Genomic DNA, 24,681 nt, shown 5'->3' with positions numbered 1-24,681 from the left:
TACTCTTAACTGTGAAATAAAACAAAAGATAATATTTTCTTTTGTACTGCCTAAAAGTTGTACCTATGCAGAAAGACAAAAAAATTATCAGTACAGATATCACTGCATCACTGTTTACATTCAATACTGGTTTTCACTGTATTAGTACATGGCTCTTTCAAAAGCACAACTCTTGAGCTCTGTTTCTCACTTCAAATCAAGCAAACATTGTTATAGTGATTTCTAACAGTAAACTTTTAGACAATAATCATGAGTGCTTCTACAAAATGTGAATGTCTCTATTATTCCTGACATTTCACTGCCAATGCCAATATGGCCATATTGTCCTATAGATGAAAACTTAAATATGTTTTTTACCAAGAGTTTTATAGAAAATATTTAGTGTGCTATGCTAAGAATTTACAATTAAATTTACATTTTTGTATTTTGGCCTACTATTGCTTTTCTACGTTTTCTATTGTTTTTGTATTGGCTAACAGAACTATCAGGAGAAACACCTGTTGCATTTGCTAAAAGAAAAAAAATATCTGTAATTATAAGCAAATGGAGCTAGTACAAAACAATCAGATGGAAAGTCTTAGCATACAACACTTGTTTTCATAAACCAATCAAAACACATATGTTTAAACACTGTACAGTATGCAGACATGGTCCAGCTTTCCAGCACCTATCAATCAGAGCAATTCAGTCTTTGTCAGTCATTTGGGATAATTGAAATTAAGTCACTGAACCAAAATTTTATCACTATCAATGGTTTCCTGTTTAAAAATAAGCATGAATATTTTGCCTTTGTGTTTATATAACATCTAGCACTCATTATCTCAGAATTCCTAGTTTCACTGCTGAGGTTTTTTTAGATCAAAAACTTCCATTTCATCAACTCCTTTAGCTGAAAAATAAAAGCAGAATTTAGAAATAAAGCAGGCAAAGCTCTACCAAGCTATAGGAAGCATATCTAAATAATAATCCATTAGACTGGAAAGACAGTGAAAGTTTCTGACTGACTTTGACTTTTAGAAGACAGTACACACAGGCAGAAAAGTTTGCAAGAGTTTGAGTTTGTCAGTTTTGGTGGGTTTTGTTGTTTGTGGTTTTGTTTTTATTTCGCTGGTTGGGTTGAGTTTTTTAGGGAATGATGCAGGGAGAGAAGCTATTCAACACCAACATCTCCTTGCAAAATCAAGAGTAAAACTGAAACTCTCCAAGCGAAAGCTAATATACCTAGGGAAAAACACCAGTTATAAGGCAATGTTTGAGGGAAAAAAAAAAAAAAAGCAGTGATGACTGGTAAGGAGGCCAATATCTACTTTATATGTCTGGGGAAGTCCTGTAACAAAAGAGCATCCAAAATTATGGCAGTATGTGCACTCTGTCTTTCTGAATCACAATATGCAAACAATGAATTTTTCTTAACATATTCAACACATGCACAGGCTGATATTTAAAGACCCATGAAGTCTCTACTTAATATTTTGTATTTCTATGCATGATGAGACTTTTGCTTTTACTTTCCAAAGCTGATAAAACTGACAAATAACTGATAATTTTTCATAAATTAAAACTAGATATTAAATGTATTATAGATTACATGGCATATATGCCTTACTATTTATTTAATTTTCTGATATTACTATGTATAAAGGAATACCAGATATGAAATCTCTGTATGAAGAAAAAAGATCCATAGAAGCAAATTCTGGGATTTTTTGTTGGACTTCATCCTTCATGTTCAGTTCTTTAACACTCTTCATTCCAATTAACAGCTGAGAAGCAAGCATAACTTCACTGACCTAAAAATAACATTTATTTTATTCAGGACTCATTCACTACAAAATTTAGTTAGATTTTAATATCTTAGAGTAGCCAGATGAGGACAAAAAATTAATTATTCAACATAATATATTTTTAATAGTTAGGAAAATATTCTATTTCTTTCTGACATAAGGTAGACATTATATCAAAATTTATCATTACTGCTGAAAGCTTAATTACTACATAGTGATTTCAAACTAGATATCCTCATCTGGATGCCATTGGTGTCTGTCCACATGTCAAATACATGTGCACACATATCAAGTCACATGCCATTTTATTTGCACTGAATCAAAGTTAAGGTAAGCAGAATCATATCTATCCAAGAGAGATTAAATGCATTATTCAGCGCCCATTTTAATTTTATTAAACAAAACCTATTCCAGAAATTTCAGGAAACCTTAACATTCTTGTTTATATTGCCTTATTTGCTTGTGTAAGTAGAATAAGATGAAATGTAAAAAAAAAAAAAAAAAAAAAAAAAAAAAAAAAAAAAAAAAAAAAAAAAAAAATTACCTCTTCAGAATATTGCACCAACCTGTGAAGCTGCTCTTATTGCAATCCAGGCTTGTGCTTTGTACGCTTCTGATTTCATAGCATCCTCAGAAGCCCGATCTTCAGAATTGGTCTAAAAATTATATGTCAGTTCATAATCAGGATTCTAAATATATTACAGTAAAATATATTCTAAACATAGAATAAAGTCCTCCGACTTATTAAGTAATTGATTTATTTCTAAGTTGTAAAAATTGGCATTGAATGTCAATCTATGCATTAATTGCTAAAAACAACAAAAAAAAAATCTAGAGCATACTAATTAGTTGCTCCTGGAAAATGTTTTCTCACAGCAGCTTATACTATAGTCATTACTGTATACAGTGTTGCTATCATATTCCCCTTTTTCTAATCTTAATTACCTCTTTTCTCTAACGCTACACATTTTGCTTTCCACCTGTGGCTTGTAGGAACTTTCATGTGATTAAAGACACTTATATTTCTCATGCTGTCATTCATATTTGTATAGAAAAATTGAAATTTGATATAGTTAGCATTTAAAAAAAAACAGATTTGAATGTTAAGTACATTTTCCAAGGTACAAATTAATTTGTACATAATGGGAAATGAAAACGCTGTCGGTTCTGTGTCTTCCTATTTTATATAGAAAACTATTTTAAATATTATTATTCAACACAATAAACATGAGAGATAACATCAAACAAGATCAAATTCTATTATATGGTTTCTTTGTGTGATTTTTCTAGGAGGACTTTTAGTTTCAGTATGATGTATAAGTCGTTGCAACTAATAATATGGCAAGGTGCATAAAACATATTTCCTGCTTTGAAGAGGCCCTTGCCCAAAAGATAGAAAACATACACTTAATTTGGAAGGCACCGAATTATCTGTCTCTGATTCATCCTCATTACTTTCAGCAAAGCGGAAATAGGATAGTGCTATTTCAAGGTACGACCGTCTTACCAACCTGTAAGAAACAGCACACAGAATAATCAGCTTAACTATCAACGTAAGCATTACAGTGATAAAATCTGTTTCCTCCATGAGACTAGCTAGATACCTCACCAAATAAAGCATTCATTCAGCCCCCATCATCTACTTTAAGTGCAACTTCTTTCAGAAATTTAGGAATTCAGAAGTCCATGGGTTCCTGTTTTAAAATGAGTCTAAAACATCTCTGTGGTGTACTTAACAAATAACACCTTCATTTAGCAGTACATCAAATATAGTTTTCATTATTTGAAACAAAAATTCCATAAATAAATTGCAAATGTTTTGTAAAAAACCCTAATTCTGCAAAGGAAGTGATCTTCCCATACTGTTTGTCTTCCTTGCTCAAGTTAACGCAGTATCCATTGCCCTGCTTTCCCTGCAACATAGGTAGCTGAATTTGGCCATCAATCAAATCGGATGCTCAGTCAAACTCTCCTAAGGATCAGCAAAAATACCCACAGTGACCAAACCAGACTTTTGTTTCCTAACTGGGCTCAGATATTAACCTTCTTAGTTTTGACTTCTGTACAGGAATGTTTCACATCTTCAGACAGTGCTCAGCTATCCCCACTTTCCTCCTATGTCTCCTTATCTTTTCAGTGACTTTTACAGTAGTATTGTAAACTAAGCAAAAATCATAGAATCATAGAATGGTTTGGGTTGGAAGGGGCCTTTAAAGGTCGTCTCATCCCACTCCCTGCAAGGAGCAGGGACACTTCAACCAGATCAGGTTGCTCAGTGCATCCTTCAACCTTATCTTGAATGCTTTGAGGTACAGGGCATTTATCACCTCTCTGGGCAACCTATGCCAGTGAATCATCATTGTAAAAAATTTCTTCCCAATATCTAGTCTGAATCTACCCTCTTTTAGTTTAAAACCATTGTCCTATTACTACAAGCACTATTAGAAACTTTATCTCCATACTATAAGCCCCCTTTAAGTACTGAAAGGCTGCCAAAATGTCTCCCTGGAACTCTTTCTTCTCCAGGCTGAAAATTCCCATTCTCTCAGCGTTTTCTCACAGGAGAGGTTTTCCAGCCTCTCATAATTTTTGTGGGACTCCACTGGACACGCTCCAACAGGTTCATGTCCCTCCTGTGCTGAGAACTCCAGAGCTAGGTGCAGTACTCCAGGAGGGATTTCATCATATCAGAGCAGAGAGGCAGAATTATTCCCTTCAACCTGCTGAAAATCACTATACCTGGAGAATTTCTCCAACATTTCTATTCCCTATAGGTTTATAGTCTTATGCAGATCCCTCCTGGCTCTGCAGATTTCTTCAGATCTCACTTATGAATTAACTTCCCCAAGCACAGCAACAAATGCCTGCTCACATAGTTACTATTCTGGACAGATACATATTGCACAGAGTTGGTTGTTTATATTGTACAATAAATTCCAGCTTTAGTACAATTTGTGTAAAGCAAAATACAAAAGTCAGAGTGCTGCACAGTTAAAGACTGAGCAAACTAGCTGAAAAGATGGCAAATTCTACACTTGGTTGGCAACAATTTAGTTAAATTTCTAGTCTTGCTAACAAAAACGGATGTGAGACATCAAGAAACAACTTTAATTAAATAATACCACAGATATCACAGGGCTTGTATAAATGTCAGCAGGATGTTAAGTTCTCTAAAACAAGAACGCCATGGTCCATTGATGTCGCTGTACATTCTTTTAGAAAGATGGTAGCAAATTAAATGAGAGTGCAGCAAATTCAACTTGCAAAGCTTCACCACAGTCCATTTCTGCACCATCTTCCATCATGCTGGCTGCTTGTTGAGGTTTATTACTGTGCTACTACTTCTACATTCAGAGTTCTGGTTCATTAACTTAAGTAACAGAATACCCAAACAAGCAAGGTAAATTGCTGCCTTTGCACTGTCTCTAACTAGATGTGGCACATTATTCATTTAGACTGGTCAAGAAACAAAAAAACTAAAGTCCAATGTATCAGAGCTGCTTGACAGAATTTATTGGCTGTCTTGGCTCAGCTCTTCAGGCACCTTCTAGGCTGATAACTAATGCCAAAGTCACTGTCCTGATATCTGTTACAAACACATTTCCTACGCTCCTTCTGCCTCTGCTCTTCTGACTATTTCTGGCTGGTAACCTTTTCAAGCTGGATTTCTGTTATCTGGAAGGGGGCAGACCACAGCTCATCTTCTGAAATATGAATAAACCTCCTGTTTAATTGATAGCTCTGTTCTCAGTGTTGACAGATAGGGCACAAATTTGGAAATAGAACAGAAAGCTGTAACTTTGGTGAAGTGTTTAAAAATGCTTTTAAATGTTCTTATCATTTGTTTTAAATAAGAGAATAAATATCCACTAACTCTTCTCTATTGAAATAAAATTCTCTAAAACATAAAAGATACTCCATAATAGGAAGTTCCAGACCAAATCGCAAAAAAAATGTTTAAAAATTATATTCATGTATGATTTAAATTCTTTTCAAAGTTGTATAGCTAGATTCTTACTCATATTTTTGATGATGTTGCTGGCTGAGCTTAATAGCTTCAAACAGGGTTTCAACAGCTTGAGATGACTTACTGCCTGTTTCTCTTGTCTGGCGTTTTACTTTACCTTAGAAAGAAATACAGAAAGTAGATTTTCATGATGTTAATAATTTTTCTTCTGTAAGACCCACCCAATCTGTTTTTCCCTCCAGAAAAGTTAAACAACACAATAAATTATCTATTCTCCTTCTGTTAAGCAAGATGTTTTCCAGTACATTTAAAAGGTAATGCACAATGCTTGTATAACAATCCACAGAGTAGCTGAAATAACCAAACTTGGGAATCATAATGACCCCTAACATTTCCTGATCCCAGCTAGCAGAGCATTGGTATGAGGAGTTAATGAGCAGGCACAGGCCTGTTCTGTGCTGTGCTGCACACGTGGTGCCCCTCAGACCCCGTCGTGCTGGGCAATCCCACAGGATAACCGCAGCCAGCTTGCTGTAACAGAAGTCTGTTGGCAACAGCTTCTCAGTACCTCTCTGTAAAAGTGAAGCAAGAGGTTCTTATGTGAACATGCTTTTTGTTTGACAATATGAATAGCATTTTTTTCTCTCAAGAACAGCTAAAAGACCAAAATGAGTCAACCTTTTTCACAGACAGGATTTGCATGTTGGGCTACACCCTGATTGGAAGCACGTTCAACACTGCACAACTTGGAATTCTCAGCCTCTGCAGTAATGACGGATTATTTACACTGTCACATTTTTCTTCTGTTAACTCCCAAAAATGGCATTTTAAGAGATACATTACAAAGTCTTCAATGTTTTTATGGCTGGGATTCTCACAAACCAACACATAATGCAAAACACATGGTGCAAAATATAATGTTCTTAATCTTGTTGGCCACATCCTTGGATGCCTGCTAACATACAGATGAAAGTGGCTCTAATCCAGTTTTGAAATTAATTGTAGAATAATGTATCATGAACTCCTATGATGTGGTACTAAACACAGGAGAGAGATCTGCATCTAGAGACATTAAGAAATGTCCAAATTTATTCTAGTTTTACAGTAAAATGTCTCCATTTTAGAGACATCATGCATAACCTTTCCAAGGATGGCACTTGGGATGTACAAACAGGGGTTTATTTACCCATCTGAAAAAGAAGTTCAACTTCCAAATCTATTTTTTTTGCTGCAGCTGCTCTGCAAAGATTCAATGCTGATTCTAAATGCCTGAGAGCATGTAGCCATTGCAAGGGATGTCTTGCAGCTGTGGAAGCTACTTTTTCAGCTAATGTGTGTCCTAAAAAAAGAAGGAAACAGCTCTTTGTAAATTATTTAGTAGACAACCAATTTATGCAAAATTAAGCTAATTCCCGAGAAGAAATGCTGCTACATATTTACTGTTACAATCCAATTCTCAAAAATTCAAGTGACTGATAGATATAAATACAAAGATATAATAGTGTTTCAGTATTGTATGATGCCATTGAGGTTTACCTAGGCCACTCAAAAGAAGCCCAAGCTACACCAATCAACCCATTCATAAAACATGAGTGAAAATTTACCAAAATACAGAAGTAATAATGAGGTGTGTTTTGCTTACCAATTTTCATTTTGACTAGGGCTAGCAAGTTAATATGCGGCAGGTAGATATTCTTCAAGGGTAGGACCAGGCAACTCAATGTACTGTCTTCTCCTTGCCATTCAATGAGTTCACCACAATCAAAAATCTATGAGAAGAGCATGCTCAGTAAAATCAAATTGCAGAGCAAATTAAATAGCAATTTAAGTAAGTCAGGTATTGCAAAACTGAAGTGTCTTGAAAAGAGCACTAGAAAAGGATTCAATATTCCTGAATTCCTTTACTTTAGTGTGTACTAGTCTTGCAGAAGAGTCTTGTGATGCAAACAAACAATTTTAATGAACTCTTGATTGAATTTAGTAATTCTAGGCTTTGGTTTTTAGAAGAGAACTCCCTAAAATCAGTCTTTTAGAAATAGATCTCACAAGTAACCAAATCCCTGGAAAGAAACTGTCATTTCTACACAGAAATCTGACATCCAGTAAAGGCCAGAAAAGAAAGAGAAATTAGCATGTAGGGGCCAGTCAAACCTTTCATTCATGGAGATAAGACAATGGGGAGACATTGTAAAGTGTCAAGTCCCTAGAAGGTTAGCAAGTCTCACAGTTGGAAGTTTGAGTCTGAAGTGATTCATATGATTCTTTATTACTTGGTGAAATAAATATTTCGGTGGATTAAACTTGCGTTTTAGAAAATACAAGGAAAAAGAGTTTGATCTAAAAACTTTCTTCTATAACCTCTACCAAGTTCAGATAAAAATGCCTATTTTTGGATCCCAAATAGGTAAATGGTTTAGTGCTCTCACAAAGTTCATGTCTTTAAATTTATTTTTTAATTAATTATTTAAATTTTTATGTGGAAATTATTTCTTCATACCAATTGTAACAATCCATCAGCCTAAAATATCATGCTACTTTAAATAGATTGTACTGATTCAAATTATTCTAAGACACAAAGCTAAGTTCTTGGATGCTTAAGACTTAGGAATTTAATGAGATCTACATTCTCCCTGAGGTGTTGAGTATGAACATGTCCCTCATTGCAAATGGGAAAAGTGAGTGTTCTGCATCTCTTTAGAAGTCCAACTACCTATTTCTTTTCTCACATTTGGATGTGTATTTTGCAACTATTCAATATTTTTAAATTCTGTGAAAACACCAGACTTCACATGTGAACATGCTTGATGAGAATGGATAAAGAATTTGGTAAGATGAACAACTTCTTTATACTATTCTGATGTATATAAAACTGAAGTGATCAGTCACTAGGAGTAGCCCTTCTTCATCTAACTGATAAAATAGCTTCCAGGATAAATAATTGGGGCTGTTGGAAGGATTTGGAAATGCACCGACATGTACTCACTGCTTTAATGGTAAGCTTATGTGCCAAAACAAGCAAGTTAAATGGTTCCACAGCAGAAGAGCAATGTTCTGAGTCCTCTACTACTTGCAGTGGCAGTATGTCTGCCAGCAGAAGCACACTTTTCACAAAAGTCAAAGAAGCTGGCAGGGAAATAAATATATCCTCTTGGAGTAAACCGATGATATTCTGTTTGGACACAGACAACATAAACCAAAGCAGTTACTATATTCCTGTCTATTTATGAGGACAAAGCACACAAAGCAAAAAAAAAATCTATTTTAGAGGCGCTATTTCAAACTTATTTAATGCTGCCATCAGCTGTTCTGACTACCCAAAAAATTCATCAAAGAAAAGCAAACAGTTTTTCTTTTGTGTTCAAACCTGCAAAAGAAGTTTAATGTCTGCCACAGGACGTTTTTCTTGCAGGTCAAGAATAGCAGCTTGCACCATCATTTCAGCCTGAGTCTCAATATCCCCAAAGGCTTCTGCCTCTAATATTACTTCTTTTATCACACTTCTGCGCTCAGCCACGTCATTTCCTAAAAGAAGAGAACATATGAATAGTAAAAATACAATAGAAAGGACTTTATTGTGTGTTCTACCATTCTTGTGTATTTCTACACTAAAAAGTTACAGAAAATATGACATTTTGAATTCCACATTGCACGTGTACCATCTCATCAATTTTGTGTCAAATTTACTTAAAAAAAAAAGAAAAATCACTTTGTTTCTAAACAGCACTAGATGTAAGTTCATCCAAATGCATGCTTTTTATGCAAGCCATCAACATAAATATTAAGGTATTTGAGATTTGTTCTCCTTATCCAAAAATCTGATTTTAGTTAAAATTGCAAAATGTAACAGCCTGCAGAGAAATTATCCAGAACTGATTAAGTAAGAATTTGGCAAGAGACTTAGACTGATTGTGATACTTAAGTGAGCATCAGAGTTGTTCATAGGACCAAGGAATGAAAAACATTTTATTCATAACCAAACTTCAAAAAATGTATTTTGCAATATCTCTCTTAAAGCCTTAAAAAAATAACCTGGAACATTTTTAGGAGCTATGTAGGGATATTTCATTTATTGGAGATATAGAAAGTAAAAAATATTTTGAGACTTTTAAAACCAGAAGTACTCAGCAACAGCAATTTTTGAAACAACCACACTTTCTTAATTACACTAGAACATTTGAAACTTTTAGGTACAGTTATCAAAAGACAGTGACTATTAAATGAAAATTAATATAATACTTTCTGGTTTCATGTTCTAGAAGAGGATGTGCTCATAAATATATTTTCCTTTTTGGATTGGATGAATTTAACACAAATAATTGTTCAGTGATAATACAGCCCCAGACTTAATATTAGTATTTTTTAACTATGAATAAGAATCATGACTGTATAGGCTCATTTGCCCATTATAATCCCAAAATCTAAAGTAAGGAAGTGTAGTACCTTTCTTTTCACCAATACCATGTATCTGTGCCATGAGTGCAGTCACTAACATTGCTCGACACCTCAGCCACAAATGTACATTCATGTGCCCTTGTGCTGTTACACGGGGAGGGAGTGAAACACCTTCTGTGGTGGAGTCCTATTAAGTCCCAAAAGCAAGAAAAATGTTACTTTCTGAGTAACATACTTTACTACAAACAAGGCAACAGGCCATGTTAAATTATTACAAATATCTTACAAATAATAGCAACATTCTAAACAGAAATTTTTTTGACGGCTAGATACATATTTTTGATAACAGGAGGCCATTTATTATTTAAATTTTAATATATATAAAATAATTTTTAGCACTGAATAGTAAAACACTTTTTATGTGAGACTCCATAAATATATCTATATACTGTATTTTTTATGAACAATAATTCTAAGAGTTTGGATTTTTTTCCACACAAACAGGAACATTACACAAATTTCTGAGGCACATAAAAGTCTAATTTTAGAGCAGGGTCAGTATCAGTTTCTGGTATCACAATAATGACTAGAAAGAAATTTTTGGTTTTTGATTTCCAGTTTTTTGTGTTTCTAGCGTTTAGAAACATTAGTGTAATGTACAAAAATATTAGTGTAATGTAGTACTACAAGTGTTTGTGAGAATGCTCAGCTCAACTCCTTGTTCTATCTTCATATATTCTAAAAACTCTTTCTATTGCTAAAATTCTACACTCCATGCTCTACTATTTTTTTCAGCAAGCAATCACTGGACAATGCATCACCTACATTTTACTTGGACAAAAAATCATTGTGACTGATTTGCATTGATGCCAATGAGGAAAAAAATATCTATAGCTCAGTTACTGGCTACAGGACCATCCTAAGAAAAGAGAAGAGCAAGTGCAGGGAGACAGAAGCCCCTGACACGCAACACAAACAGTGTTGCTTGTCCATGTGAGTCAATTTGACTCACTGTGCACTCAAGAGTGACTGTGTGGTGTGAGACCAACAGGCTTTCCAAAGCAGAGGTCAGAATCCCTGTGTTGGACAACAGAAGTCAGCTGAAATCTTGCTCCATGTGCAAGATTTCTCCACAGCAAATCTTGCCCCACAGCAATGATGTGAAATGATCCATCTGGCTCTTTGAAAGAGAATTCAGTTTTCAATCAGAAAATCTAAAGTACCTTAACTGAATAATACAAGATGTTCAACTGATAGCTATTTTTTTTCACTTCCTTTTTGTTTGAGGGGTTTTAAACAAAAGATTTTCAGTGCTGCCATTTGAGAGTAATAGAAATAAAAACTGTAATTCCTAACCTCATATAAATGATAGTGATGATTACAGACACATTGAGCACACTTTAAGCAAGCAGGTATCCAACGCACGACAAAGATAATTTTTTCTCCAGGTTAATGGTAACCACATAATACAAATGACTGCTATGTTCTAATATTTTAAAAATCACTTAATGCAACAAAGATTAATATACAAAGAAAGATAAGTTTAAAACAAACATCCACACATACCAAATGCTCCCTTTCATCCTTTTCCTCTTGAAAATGTGCCACGTCCACACAAAAAACTTTGGCATCTTGGAGAAGCCGAATTGCAGAGAAAGCCAAAGCAACACTGTGGTATAGAGCAATATTATTTAAAAATACTAATTATATTTGCCAGTTTATGATTTTATTAAAATAGATACTTCATTTTTTACTATGCCAGAGCTATAAATGACCAGCTACCAATTTTTGCTTCAGTAAAACATGATTACACTCAGACTATTTTCTGAATTGGTAAGCACTGCATTATGACAGTGACAAAAGAGCAGTAAGAGAACAAGTCTTGCCAATAGTACACATAACCTGAAAATATTTCACGGTTAGGGTGGTCAGGCATTGGAATAGGTCACCCAGGTACATGGTGGAGTCACCATGTCTGGAGGAGTTTAAGAGGCTTCTTGATCTGAGTGATACACAATTTAGTGTTTTAGGGGTCTCAGTGATGATGCGAGGTTGATGGCTGGACTTGATGAGCTCAATGATTCTATTATTTTTTCAATAACATATAAGCTCAAATATATCATATTCTGTTGGAGTAATCAAAACAGAACTCTTTTGTAATTTCTAGTTACACACAGAATCATAGAATCATTTCGGCTGGCAAAGACCTCTAAGATTGTCAAGCCCAACTTTTAGATCTAGTCAAATCAATAGATCAAGACCAACCATGGCATATCTATCTTCAGGGATAAGTTCTTAGAAATTAGAAGATGTAAAAATACTGACAATTACAAGATATATTAGGAGAGTTCTGTATCATCCACAACTAAGGTTAATACCTTTCTCCTTAAAACTTTTCCTGGCTATGCATTAATCCTCCTGTTAAATCCACATGGTCAAATACTCACAGGATCTTAGTAAACACCACCAAGGTGATGAGGCAAAACCTCATCAGTAAGAAATCATATGACATTGCATCTACTGTAGTCCCTGCCCCATGTCCTAAATTCTTTTCTGGAGTGTAGGAACCTATAAAGTTAGAGGGTTTCAGGTTTGTGGGAAAACAGACAGGTCTCAGTTATGACAGAATTATTAATATTGCTGATCATCTTGTTAGCTGCAGGAAGACACGAGGAATAGAACAATAGACTTGTGTCTAGCATTTCGGAATAGTTTTCTAAGTTGCAAAAAGTTTCTAGAAGCAAGGTTGCATTTCATGAATAAGGCTTTATATATTGTACTCCTATAAATGAACAAGCAAGTATTGTTTTAACTCAAGCTACGCGCGTGTATGTTGATTGGTTAAAGTCTCTGTCAATATGCTTTTGCTCTGTGTAACAGGCTAAGATGAGTATTTAGTAGATTGTAACAGCAAATTTCTTTGACTTGCTGTCTAGATTGTGAACTGTCAGAGTCTTTACATAGACAAAACTATAGATTAGAAAGATTCTGAAAAATAAACAGTTCCTGCCGCATTCCAAAGCAGTCCCATCCCGTTCGTGTCTATATATAGCTAGCCAGCGCACTGGAGCTCACTCTGAACAGCACCTTTGGAAGATACAGACACCATTAGGACTGGTGCAGCATTTAACCCTATGTGTCAAAAAATGATGGGCTTAGATCACAAAATATTGTCAGGATTCTTAAAATATTAACTACTGGGTTTTCTTTTTCTTTTTTTGCTGTCTTTATAAGCACTCAGATACCCTCAGATAATGTTCCACTTTTATTACATGTACAAAAATTTATATCTAGAGCAGCAGACCTTGTGAATACAATTATTTCATGATATGAAGACATCTGCAAAGCCATCATAGACAGAAGACCTTTTTCATACTAGGAATTGTTGTCCAGAGAACACACTACTCAAAATATTCTGAGAATTGCCAAAATCAATGTCTCTTTGTATTGGTTTCTCCCAATTGTACATTTTCCCCTATGTCTGTAAATCCTTACTTTTCTATATCTTCTCCAAAACATTTTTGAGTTTGGTTTTGGGGGTTGTTTTTTGGAATTTTTTTACAAATCTCCATGTGCTCTGGCCACAGAAACATTTTTCTAGTAATTCTAAGCTACCAGAGAGTATGTCTAGCTCTCTACCTAAAAGATTTTTTCAGCAGGTTAATTGTTAAAAATGTATAACCAAAACTCTTATCTATGCTGGTTTTTTTACATAGTCTCTCTTTACCTAAAGACTGGCTGTTATGAAGAATATGAAAAAAATAGAAAAGAATTATTAACACCTTTTTACACTGCTAGAACAATGCAAAGATCTTTTAATGCAAGAGAGATTCAAGGTCTGTGTGAATTTACGGCTTTTGAGATGTTCTAGACTAATGGCTGTGAAGGCAAAGATCTTGCACCAAGAATTCTGAACAAGAGCTGTACTTGTAAATTACACACATTAATCTGTCAACATATGTATAACCACAGGATGGATAACCTCCTGTTAAGATAAGAGAGCAGTTAAAGTCTTCCTGTCATTTCTGATTCTATCCTCCTTGCTGTTTTTGTGATGCAGACCTGGATGGATTACACCAATTCAGCACAAATAGACCCCACAGTAAGAATGAGAATCAAAACCATTAATATCTTGGTTTTTACATTTCAGAATTCAATCCTCATGAATCTCCATCATCCCTTTACCTCAGTTTTATTCAACAAAATGAAAACAGAATAAATCAATGTTGAATTGGATGATAAGTTTCTAACAGCGTAAAAGGTGAAACAGAATTTGCTTATAAAAGCAAATAGAAAAATGCATAATGCAATGATGTACCCCAGCTGCTTTTTTTTAAGAGTTCTCCCCTGAAACCAAGGCATCAAAGTTAAAATTACAGTAAAATCTGACTTTTCTTAAAACATTGCTAGAGACGCTATGGTTCACATCTTAAATACCTTGGAGAAGGTACAGCACCTAGGAGTATATAGGCTATTAACAAATACTAACCTAAATTTCTCAGCACCACTGCCTCGAGTTAACTGCTCTTGTCAACATTTAGCAATATTGAAAATGAGGCTAGTTTTACCTACATGCTTATGCATACATTTCCTAAGTAAAATATAGACCACAAGCCCAAAGATTCATATATTCCTTAAGTCACAATTTATTCACATAAGCAGAGAGGTACACATTTGGGTAATTAAAAAGTTCACATTTAGAGGAAAGACACCATGTAAGTACTCTCCTTGAGATCAATGGGATTAGTCCTATACATAAAGTTATTCTGAAGCATACATTATTTTGCAAGACAGAAGCTTGTAATGCAGAAGCTTCCCTTGATGAAATTTTTGTGACCCTCTTCTGCTGTCAACAAGAGTGATGTATCTATATATTTCCCTTGACAAAATACACATCCTTTTATCAGCTGAATCAGAAAGTGACAAGATGATCAAAATAGGAAAGTACAGCTGACTATAACAATTTCACCACTAGGTCATTTTGCCAAAGGAGAAAAAAAGATGAATTTCTGTAATATCATGCAAAGTTTGATTTCTAGGCTGGCGGGCAGGAAACATTCAGCTGTCTGAAGAAATGTTTCATTTGTATCTGAGGCAGACGTATCACAGCTTCCATGACAGTGCAATAAAACTGCAGAATAGGTTAAAAAACCCCAAACTCTATTTTTTGATGGTTTTTCTTCCCTGAGACTGACCACTATCAATATATAAGACCCACTGAACAAAAACCCATCAAAAATTTGAGTCACAAAAAGTGATCTATACAATGTTTGACATCCATTGAAATCCTTGATATTCTAAAAAAGTTTCTTCAATCTGAGAGAAGTTATAAACAGACAGAGAAATGAGTCTCTAGGATATAAACTGCATGGCAAATTGAAGGGTCCTGCATTGAAATGTCTTGCATATACTGGAACCAGTTCAGCTGGGTGAGAATGTCTGAGAGAGGACTCTACCAATGCAGGTTTTACCATACCCAGTATCAATCTAAGATTACACACATGGTATTTCAGATGTTCCTTGATTACCAGTATAGAGACTTTATAAAATTCAGGACACTCAAAAGTATGATGAGGTGACTGTCAGCGACTGGTGGATTTCTCCTTGACAATTTATAGTAAATGAATCTAATTCAAAAACCACTGAAATGTACTAATATTTCATGTTGAGAAACATCCACAAATAACCTACAAGTTCTTCCTTTGCATCTTCCCAAATCACATTATTGCTAAATTATTACAGTCCTAATATCTGAATTTTTGGAAACTGCTTTCTTTTAAAATAACAAACACAAAACCCGGGGGAAAGACCACACTGCAGACTGTTACTGTTTTCAGTACAGTAGGTTATACAGCACTGTGAAGCTCCTGTCCTTGTTAATTATTTTTACTGCTGTACCATAACCATGCAAAAGCAATTGTGCTATTTAAAAAGCATTGATTTTGAGAGTGTTCAGCTGAGAGCTGAGAGAAGGAAGGTGGCTTGTTTTGTCACAAAATAAACAGTTTTTTAAATTGGGTAAAAAATCCCATTGAGACTGATTTATCTATTGGCCTGATGAGCCACCCACCACTTCAATCTTCACCACTATTTCAACAATAAAGAAAGGGTTATGTTTTTTTCTCCTTTTTTTGATGCTTATTATGCTATAAGATTTATTGTAGCAATTCTGGTGTGTTTACTTAGATTAGACCTAACAAATGTTACAAATACTGATTACATTGCACCAAATCTCAATCTAGTCTGGCACGTGATGGTGCTACACCTGAGTATGCTCCACCTGTAGTTAGCAATTTGTGTGCTCAAAGATTTTTCCCTCTAATAAAATATTAGATAAAAACTTCACACTGATAAAATTATCATGCATTGTTAAACTAACATCCTTCTTACACAAATTAATGTAAAATTACAGGTATGCTAAACAGATGAATCCTCCTAGGTAAAAGACCAAAACAATGTTTGGAATTTAACATCTACAAAGAGTTAATGTATTTCATACTGTATGTCAAAGAGTTAATGTATTTCATACTGTATGTCCAGTATTTTCCAAGAACATTAAAGTTGTAACTTCATTAAATTCTCCAAAAGAAATCAGAATCTCAAAAAAAAATATCACAGAAATTGGGAATTTTAATTTGGAGAAAATATCAGGCAGTCAGGCAGATATATACAGATACATAGAGATAATTCAGCCATAGAGATAATACAACAGTATTTTAGACTCTATGACTAACAACATAATGCTGCTGAAATCTACTCTGTTAATGTTTACTTCAATGCTTTTTAATCACTGTAATTTAAAAAATAAAATTTTTATGTTTTAATTTGAAACCAATAAGTACATCAAGAAGAAATTTTCTTTCAGGACAGAAACACAGGGCATACTAGAACAAAGTAGAATTCAGTACTTCAGTTAGTGCTCTGCTGTACAATTTAAAATCATAAGAATTCACATGATCTAACATATCCAGACTTTAACCAAAACCATGAAGATTGCGACTTTTTCTTTGTTTTTATACAACATTATATCACAAAAACATCTCATGGAGAAATCATAACTGATTCTCTGGGCTGACTGAATCTCTGGCCCCATAACTGATCCTCTTTTAAAAAACAAAATAAAGCAGTAATAAAAAAATTAAATGCCTGTGTATCTTACACTTGTAAATATCCTAATGGAGTTGTTACAGATAACTACTAAGATTTACAGTATTGATGTAGTAATAAAGAAATTATTTTTTTAATCACTGGCTGTGAAGGCTGTGCAAGATAAGGTTGTTCAGTGTTACTTACCTGAGAGGTGCTTGATGCCTTTGATGAGAAATAGAAGCAAGCTCAAGTTTGGCCTCAATAAGAGCCTCTAAATCTTCCACAGAATACCGAGATATGTCCCCATCATATTTTTCCTGTATGTCCTGTACAAGACAGCTAAGAGTTTCTTCAGCTTCTGTCAATAAAATCCCCTAGAGAAGAACACAGTGTTGTAAGATTTCAAAAAGTAAAGAAACAAAAATTTTCTTCAGAAATATCTTTTTCTGTGTACCCTGCTATCCCCACATCCCAGAATAAATCAATTTAAGTGCAATATGCCTTTTCTATAAATAGGGGTGGGGTGAGTAATTCTGCTTTTGTCAGGTTTCCAGAATCACTGTTTAAATCAGCAACATCTTAACTGCGCCTGTACTATTGCCATGCATGCTTAACTCCATATTTTAAGGCTTAGCAATGCTATTCACTAATTTCCCATTCTTTACTGGCTATACTTGATGATTTTATACTATACTTCTCACTATGCTTAGTAATTTTAAATAATAAATACAATATTAAAAACAACATTAAAGATGTCAAAAGCCATATTACATTCTTTATTAGCTATATTTTGACATTTTTGTGTGCAGTATGTATCCTGAAAGTTCAACTATAATTAACAGTCTTTTTGGTCAAAAAATCTGTAGGAAGCTGTGAAAAAAACATATTAAAAAAGCTAATTTTAAATTAAGTCTCAATTGTGGAGCTTTCAGCAGAATTAAAAACTAATTTAAAGGTTTGTATCATCCAATACATTACTTTGATCAAAATTCAGAGCTCGACTTAGAAAAAAAAAAAAAAAAAACCCAAACCATAAAAACTCATCCAAAAGAATAGAATAGTTAAAGAAAAAATAAGAGTAAGAAATATATTATGCCTCTTAACTGAGCATTAGTCAATTCAAATGAACACTTCTATTTTAGTTATTCTCAAGTTGCTATTTTCAAATTATAATAAAACTTTCAAGTTTCTAGCATTTGACCTATACCAACTGCCATACAAAATCATCCTCCCTTCTCCAGACATACTTTTTGTATTTGTTTGTTTGTAAAAATGGCCAAAAGTAGATACTTCCAAAGTGAAAGGCCCCTCTGAATGAAGAATATGTCAGCCCTTTATTTTGGTCTCTTTGTGATGTGAACCAGGCATGCATAAAGTTTACAATTAAACAAAACAAAATCCAACTAAAAAAAAACCTTCAAACAAAGAAGTAAATAAGCTGTGGTATGTTTTCTTCAAAATAAAGTACCAGAAAGAGCTACATGAAAAATTTGAAATATTTCACATATGAGAATGGTAGAGAATGGTTTTTTATTTGTATAGCATATTGCCCCATCAAAGAGTCTCTGATGTTCTACAGATGGAACTCTCTGAAAGGAGATTATTTTATCTTGAAATGCTATTGTCTTTACCCTTTATGCTGAAATAGTCATACTGATAGCTATTTGTGGAAATATTTCCCATCATTTGAAAAATGATGCATGATAAATGAACAATTATTGCACCAAACTGTCAACACTTTGTGCACAGCTAGTAAGGCTACAGTCAAATTAGAAACAGGAATTTACAGTCTCCTTTTTCATACCATCCTCTCATCATAATTTCTGTTACAGTGAAGGCATTAGAAAGGTTTTTTGGATCAATCTGCATTTTCTTAATCCTTTTCTCCTAAAAATCAAAATTACCTTCAGCATGGCCATATTTAATTCATCTTTACAGTCAACAAGATGCACCATTCTGTCTCCTTGTTCCTGTTGTCTTGAATCCTGATCAGCATCAGCTGCCAAATACATTGCGGACAAAATTTCAGATAACAGATGCAGAACCAAAGCATTCTCAGTAATTTGAAGAACACAGTCCTTTTCTCTCTACTTACAACTGGGACTTTCAACATCAAAATAAGTAATAATGGAACAAATTAATAATAGTAGTAGTAGAATAATAATAAAAGAACCTTAACAAGTCTTACTGCTTATTTCAATAATTACTGAATTTTTTCAGCAACATTTAAAATTAATATTGTTCATAATATGACATATTAACTCATATGCAGTTAAAAGTGAAAAAAAAAGCTTGAAACAATATAAATAAACTTTTCCTCCATCCTTATAATTACCTTTTACATTTGATGCTGTAGTTTTGCTTGGCTCTGGTAAGTTGTCGTTGTCAACAAAATATAAATTTTTTTCAACTTTTTCAGGTATATTATTTATTGTGGCAGAAAGAGAAATGATGAGATGCATTTTGGCTAAGGTTAATTTATTCATCATTTGTGGGTCGCACAGTGATGCCACTGTTAAAGACAGACTGCAATTAAATGTATCTTCCAGTACCTACAAGAAGGTTAACAACTGGGATTATTTGAAATGACACATTTTTCTTGTTTAAGACATATTCTGTTTCTATTAATAATGACACAAATCAACAATTAACATGAATAATGCTAGTAATATTCTTATTTATTATGAATGAGGTGGGTTTTTTCCCAAACTTCACCCCTCAGTAGCACTTGCTACAACCTGAGATTGGTTTTACAGCACAAGGTGCATCTATGAAGTTATAGCTATTATCACTGAAAGTTCTAGTTTTCTGCATTGTAGGTGAATCTGTAGTTCAAAAATCTCAACTCAAAGAAAAGTCTGCTGTAAAAAAGGAAAAAATTATTGTATCACATCATTCTAGCATATTTCACAAAGTCTTTTTGTTATTCATTTTAGCATTCTTGTATTATCATGAATTTAATAGTCTCACTTTCGATTAATAAATTTAGAAGTTGAAAGTCTATACAGATTTGCAAAATCATGAGTCCAGTAACAGCACCACATATACTGTGAAGTGTTCAAATCAAAAGATAATGCACAACTTCAAAATAAATCAGAAACTAGTGAGATCAAAAGCTGTCAAGATACACTTCTCATTTCCATCCTGTAATAGCAACTGTTGTAGGAGACACACGCTCACTGTAAACAAGAGAGAAAAGTGGAGGGGAAAAAGTAGGGATTGTAATTTACCAATTTGTTTTAATGGTACAACTTTTTCATATTCTGCTAACATCTACCCCTACCAGCTCAACGGATCCTTAAGAAGGTTAATAAAAGGAAATTATTAAAACTGAAAAACACAAAAGAAGTTAGTGATAAGTTGGTGATTTTTAATAAAATCAGAAAATTACTGTTTAGACACTGGTTTATAGAGTCACCATTTTAATTTATTTTTCCCCCAGAAATGGACTTCAACCCCCATCTGAGTTAAGTCTATGAAGACAACTCTGACTGAGAGAAATTGTAACATTAAAAGCCTGACATTCTCAATGTTTAGCAGGATAAACACCTGACCATATTGTGAGAAAGCCTGATTACTTTCATTATTGTGTTTTGCACAGACAAGCCACAGATTTGTACACAGTAGATCTCCCATCTGAAAAATGGTGAAAGTGGTAGCTGCCCTTCCCTTGAGAGGTCAGTCATAAAATTGAAAATTTAGGAAAGAGTAATGTATTGAGAAGAATATGTCTTCTATTTACCGGATCTTTTTAATAATAACAAGGATATTTTCTCTTAAGACAGAGAAGTAAACATTTTCGTCTAGCATTAAACATTTACCTCTTTCAGGTTTTTTTTACCTGCAAATTTGTATCAGTCATGAGAGATTTTGAGGTATCAAATTTCTGTGAGGCCTGTAAAACGGAAAAAACAAAAGTAATGTGTTACAATGTGTATAAAACCAATGAGTTAATAAAGGTGGGAAGAGGGAAATTTCCCTTCAAGTCAGCTCATTAAACTCAATTTGCTCTGCTTCACTGTCTGTAACTCAGGGTAAAGGAAGCAAACATGAAGTTTGTCCAATGCTTCACAATCCTTTTGGTGAAAAAACTTTTTCCTACTGTTCATGCTGAATTTCACCTGGTGCTCTGTCCAGAAGTCTTTTATCACATCACCTACCCAAAAGCACCACTCAGATAAGGAAGACCTTGATTACATTCATCCAGGATTAAATCATTAGCTTATTTTGGCAAGAAAAGGCTGGTTATGGAGGAGGCTTACCCAACAACCTGATCTGCCTGCACAGGTATGCTCACAGCAGGACAAGAGTCTAGGTCAATTGTTAACAGCTTCCAACCCTTGTAGCACATTAATGACCAGACAGAGGGAAAAATCAAAGTGACCTGGCGTGATGTGAGTTCAAGGCTCTGTGGGCAGCAATAGCTCTTATGGCCCAGCATCTCCTGAGGCTGCCCTCACCCTCCCCAGGGCACAAGAGCCCATGTCAGCTTTATTCATACTTTCCATGCCTGCATATGAAATCACACATTGTTTTTTCTACAGTAGTATCTGCAGTACGCAATGTATAAAACGCATGTTTCAAAACTGATTTTTGTTCCTGCTGTTTAGTGAGAGATTTTAATGTCATTCAAAGCCTACTATTTGATTCATCTATTGAAAGAAACCTAGGAATTTCTTAGGAACATGTAACAACTTGCAGATACGGAGTATGTGAAGTTTCATGAAGAAAAATGGACTGTTACAGCTCAATGTCATACTTTTCTGGTGTTTACCTGCACTTGTTCAGTACATTTGTATCCTGCTGGTATTTTCCATGGAATTCTCTCTCCCGAAATAAGCAAAGACAGCTCATGAAAGGCCTCCGTAAAAAATCCTATATCTGTAAGTACTTTAATCTATGAAAAAATAACAAAGCCTTTGATTTGAATGTTATTCATTATTCTTTTTGCTCAAAATAAAATGCATTTAAAGCTAATTTTCAAATAGATGTGGCTACTAGAATAGTACATTGATGGAGAATGATCTTCAATGGAAAGAAATCTTTTATATGTTATAGTGAATATTTTCAAAGATGTATCTTTCACCTTTAAAAACAAATTCTTTAAAAACTTCCTCCTGAAGAAGGGAAAGAACTCGCTTCATCTGGTAAGAGTTTTGACTGCCTGTCCAAGCTCAGCCCCTTAAAAAATCTGTTTCATAGATTTTACCCATCTTAGTCTTGTAGTACTCAGCTACTCTACCTAATTCATATCAACATTTCCTGAAAATATCTAAAACCTGTATCTATTTGACTCTTAATACTCTTAAAAACCCTTGATAGTTAGATGCCTTGAAAAAAACCCCTAAAACTCCCAAATTATTTAAACAACAACAAAAGATGAACATCAGTGAAAAGACAAAAATCTGTTCCTAGATTTCATGAAACCTTGTTCTACCATGATAGTAAGAACACATCCAGAAGTGAACATTTGGGGAAAAAAATAGTCATTCATGTTCTACACCGAAAAAAATATTTAAAAGAAAAGTGGAACAAGATAAAAAATACCAAGTGAGAAGTCTGGATCAAAGAAGAAAAACCTCCTCTTCATTAAATAGAGAGTAGAAAGAATTTATGGAAACACTCAATAGCCTATGTAGGAAATTAACCGTAAAACTTTTTAAATAGCTCTTCATGCTACTAAAATTGAGAATATAAATAATAATTGCATTTAGACAGTACCCCTATCATCTGCTGTGCTAAGAAACACTAAGCAGCAGCTGAACTTTAAAGCATTATTTTTCATAGTAAAAATACATTAATATTGACTACATTAAACAAAGAATTTAAAAGTTTACTTGAAATACAATGTGTTTTGAGAAAACGAAAGTTTATTTGATTACCTTGAGGATTCTTCCTTCAATACATTTAGCTGAATCCTTACAAATCTCAGATACAATATACTGGTATAATGTGAACAGAGGTAAAATCTGTAGCAAAATAGTAGGTCATGCAGATATAAACATGATACAGGGTCCAATTACAGAAATACACATTGCAACTACATATCAAAAGTATCCAGATAATATAAGATTACTGCTTTGACCACCACACACCATCAATACTTCTCTTACGCTTTCTGAAAGATTAACATTTTAATAAGTTCTTCAGCTCACTAAAGCTAACCCCTGATACTACCTTGTATGTGATTCACAATGTAGGAAGTGAAGTTTGTCCAAATTATTCTCTCTGTTCAAGGTGGGGTATTTCAGCACATTATTACTGAGTAGACCTACCAGAAATAGGTTGATACAAGGAATTTCTAAAACTGTCTGCATTTTGACGCCATATTTTTTCAATACAATTAACAGAAGAATAGAATTCTGTAAGCTTTTTAAAATAAACACAATGAAGTCCTGCAATTAAGTGAAATTATACCAACTGTAAAATAAAGTGGATAGTGATGAGACTTACTGACAAATTTATTTACATTCATTTTAAATTTAAATTTTTTTGTAGGGACAACTAACAAAAGACATGTTAAAACTGAGCTCTATTAAAGTATAGAGGCACTGTATATCCTTCCAGTATCTGAAGGGGGCCTACAGGGAAGCTGGAGAAGGACTCTTCATCAGAAACTGTAGTGATATGAGAGGTAAAATCTGTAGCAAAATAGTAGGTCATGCAGATATAAACATGATACAGGGTCCAATTACAGAAATACACATTGCAACTACATATCAAAAGTATCCAGATAATATAAGATTACTGCTTTGACCACCACACACCATCAATACTTCTCTTACGCTTTCTGAAAGATTAACATTTTAATAAGTTCTTCAGCTCACTAAAGCTAACCCCTGATACTACCTTGTATGTGATTCACAATGTAGGAAGTGAAGTTTGTCCAAATTATTCTCTCTGTTCAAGGTGGGGTATTTCAGCACATTATTACTGAGTAGACCTACCAGAAATAGGTTGATACAAGGAATTTCTAAAACTGTCTGCATTTTGACGCCATATTTTTTCAATACAATTAACAGAAGAATAGAATTCTGTAAGCTTTTTAAAATAAACACAATGAAGTCCTGCAATTAAGTGAAATTATACCAACTGTAAAATAAAGTGGATAGTGATGAGACTTACTGACAAATTTATTTACATTCATTTTAAATTTAAATTTTTTTGTAGGGACAACTAACAAAAGACATGTTAAAACTGAGCTCTATTAAAGTATAGAGGCACTGTATATCCTTCCAGTATCTGAAGGGGGCCTACAGGGAAGCTGGAGAAGGACTCTTCATCAGAAACTGTAGTGATATGACAAGGAGTAATGGGTACAAAGTGAAAGAGGGTAAGTTTAGGTTAGATATTAGGAGGAAGTTCTTTACTGTGAGGGCGGTGAGACAGTGGAGCAGGTTACATGTGAACTTGTGGATGCCCCAACCATGCAAGTGCTCAAGGCCAGGT

The 24,681-nt window shown here is 34.1% G+C and overlaps 1 protein-coding gene across 1 annotated transcript in view; it reads right to left on the bottom strand.

Moving 5' to 3' along the window:
• The window catches only part of CFAP54 (cilia and flagella associated protein 54), a 125,988-nt gene that overhangs the window by 12,678 nt on the left and 88,629 nt on the right, over positions 1–24,681 (bottom strand). Inside the window, 16 exon segments of the mRNA XM_031057539.1 lie at positions 1,649–1,790; positions 2,351–2,440; positions 3,190–3,295; positions 5,803–5,908; positions 6,938–7,090; positions 7,394–7,520; positions 8,735–8,920; positions 9,116–9,273; positions 10,192–10,330; positions 11,710–11,812; positions 17,437–17,606; positions 19,137–19,231; positions 19,568–19,784; positions 21,074–21,127; positions 22,007–22,129; positions 23,115–23,201. Coding sequence (XP_030913399.1) covers positions 1,649–1,790; positions 2,351–2,440; positions 3,190–3,295; positions 5,803–5,908; positions 6,938–7,090; positions 7,394–7,520; positions 8,735–8,920; positions 9,116–9,273; positions 10,192–10,330; positions 11,710–11,812; positions 17,437–17,606; positions 19,137–19,231; positions 19,568–19,784; positions 21,074–21,127; positions 22,007–22,129; positions 23,115–23,201 — 2,056 coding nt within the window.

Source organism: Geospiza fortis, unplaced genomic scaffold (genome assembly GCF_000277835.1).
Source record: "Geospiza fortis unplaced genomic scaffold, GeoFor_1.0 scaffold186, whole genome shotgun sequence".
Classification (NCBI taxonomy): domain Eukaryota; kingdom Metazoa; phylum Chordata; class Aves; order Passeriformes; family Thraupidae; genus Geospiza; species Geospiza fortis.
Note: the sequence above shows the minus strand (reverse complement) of the source record. Positions and strands in the feature narration are given on the sequence as shown.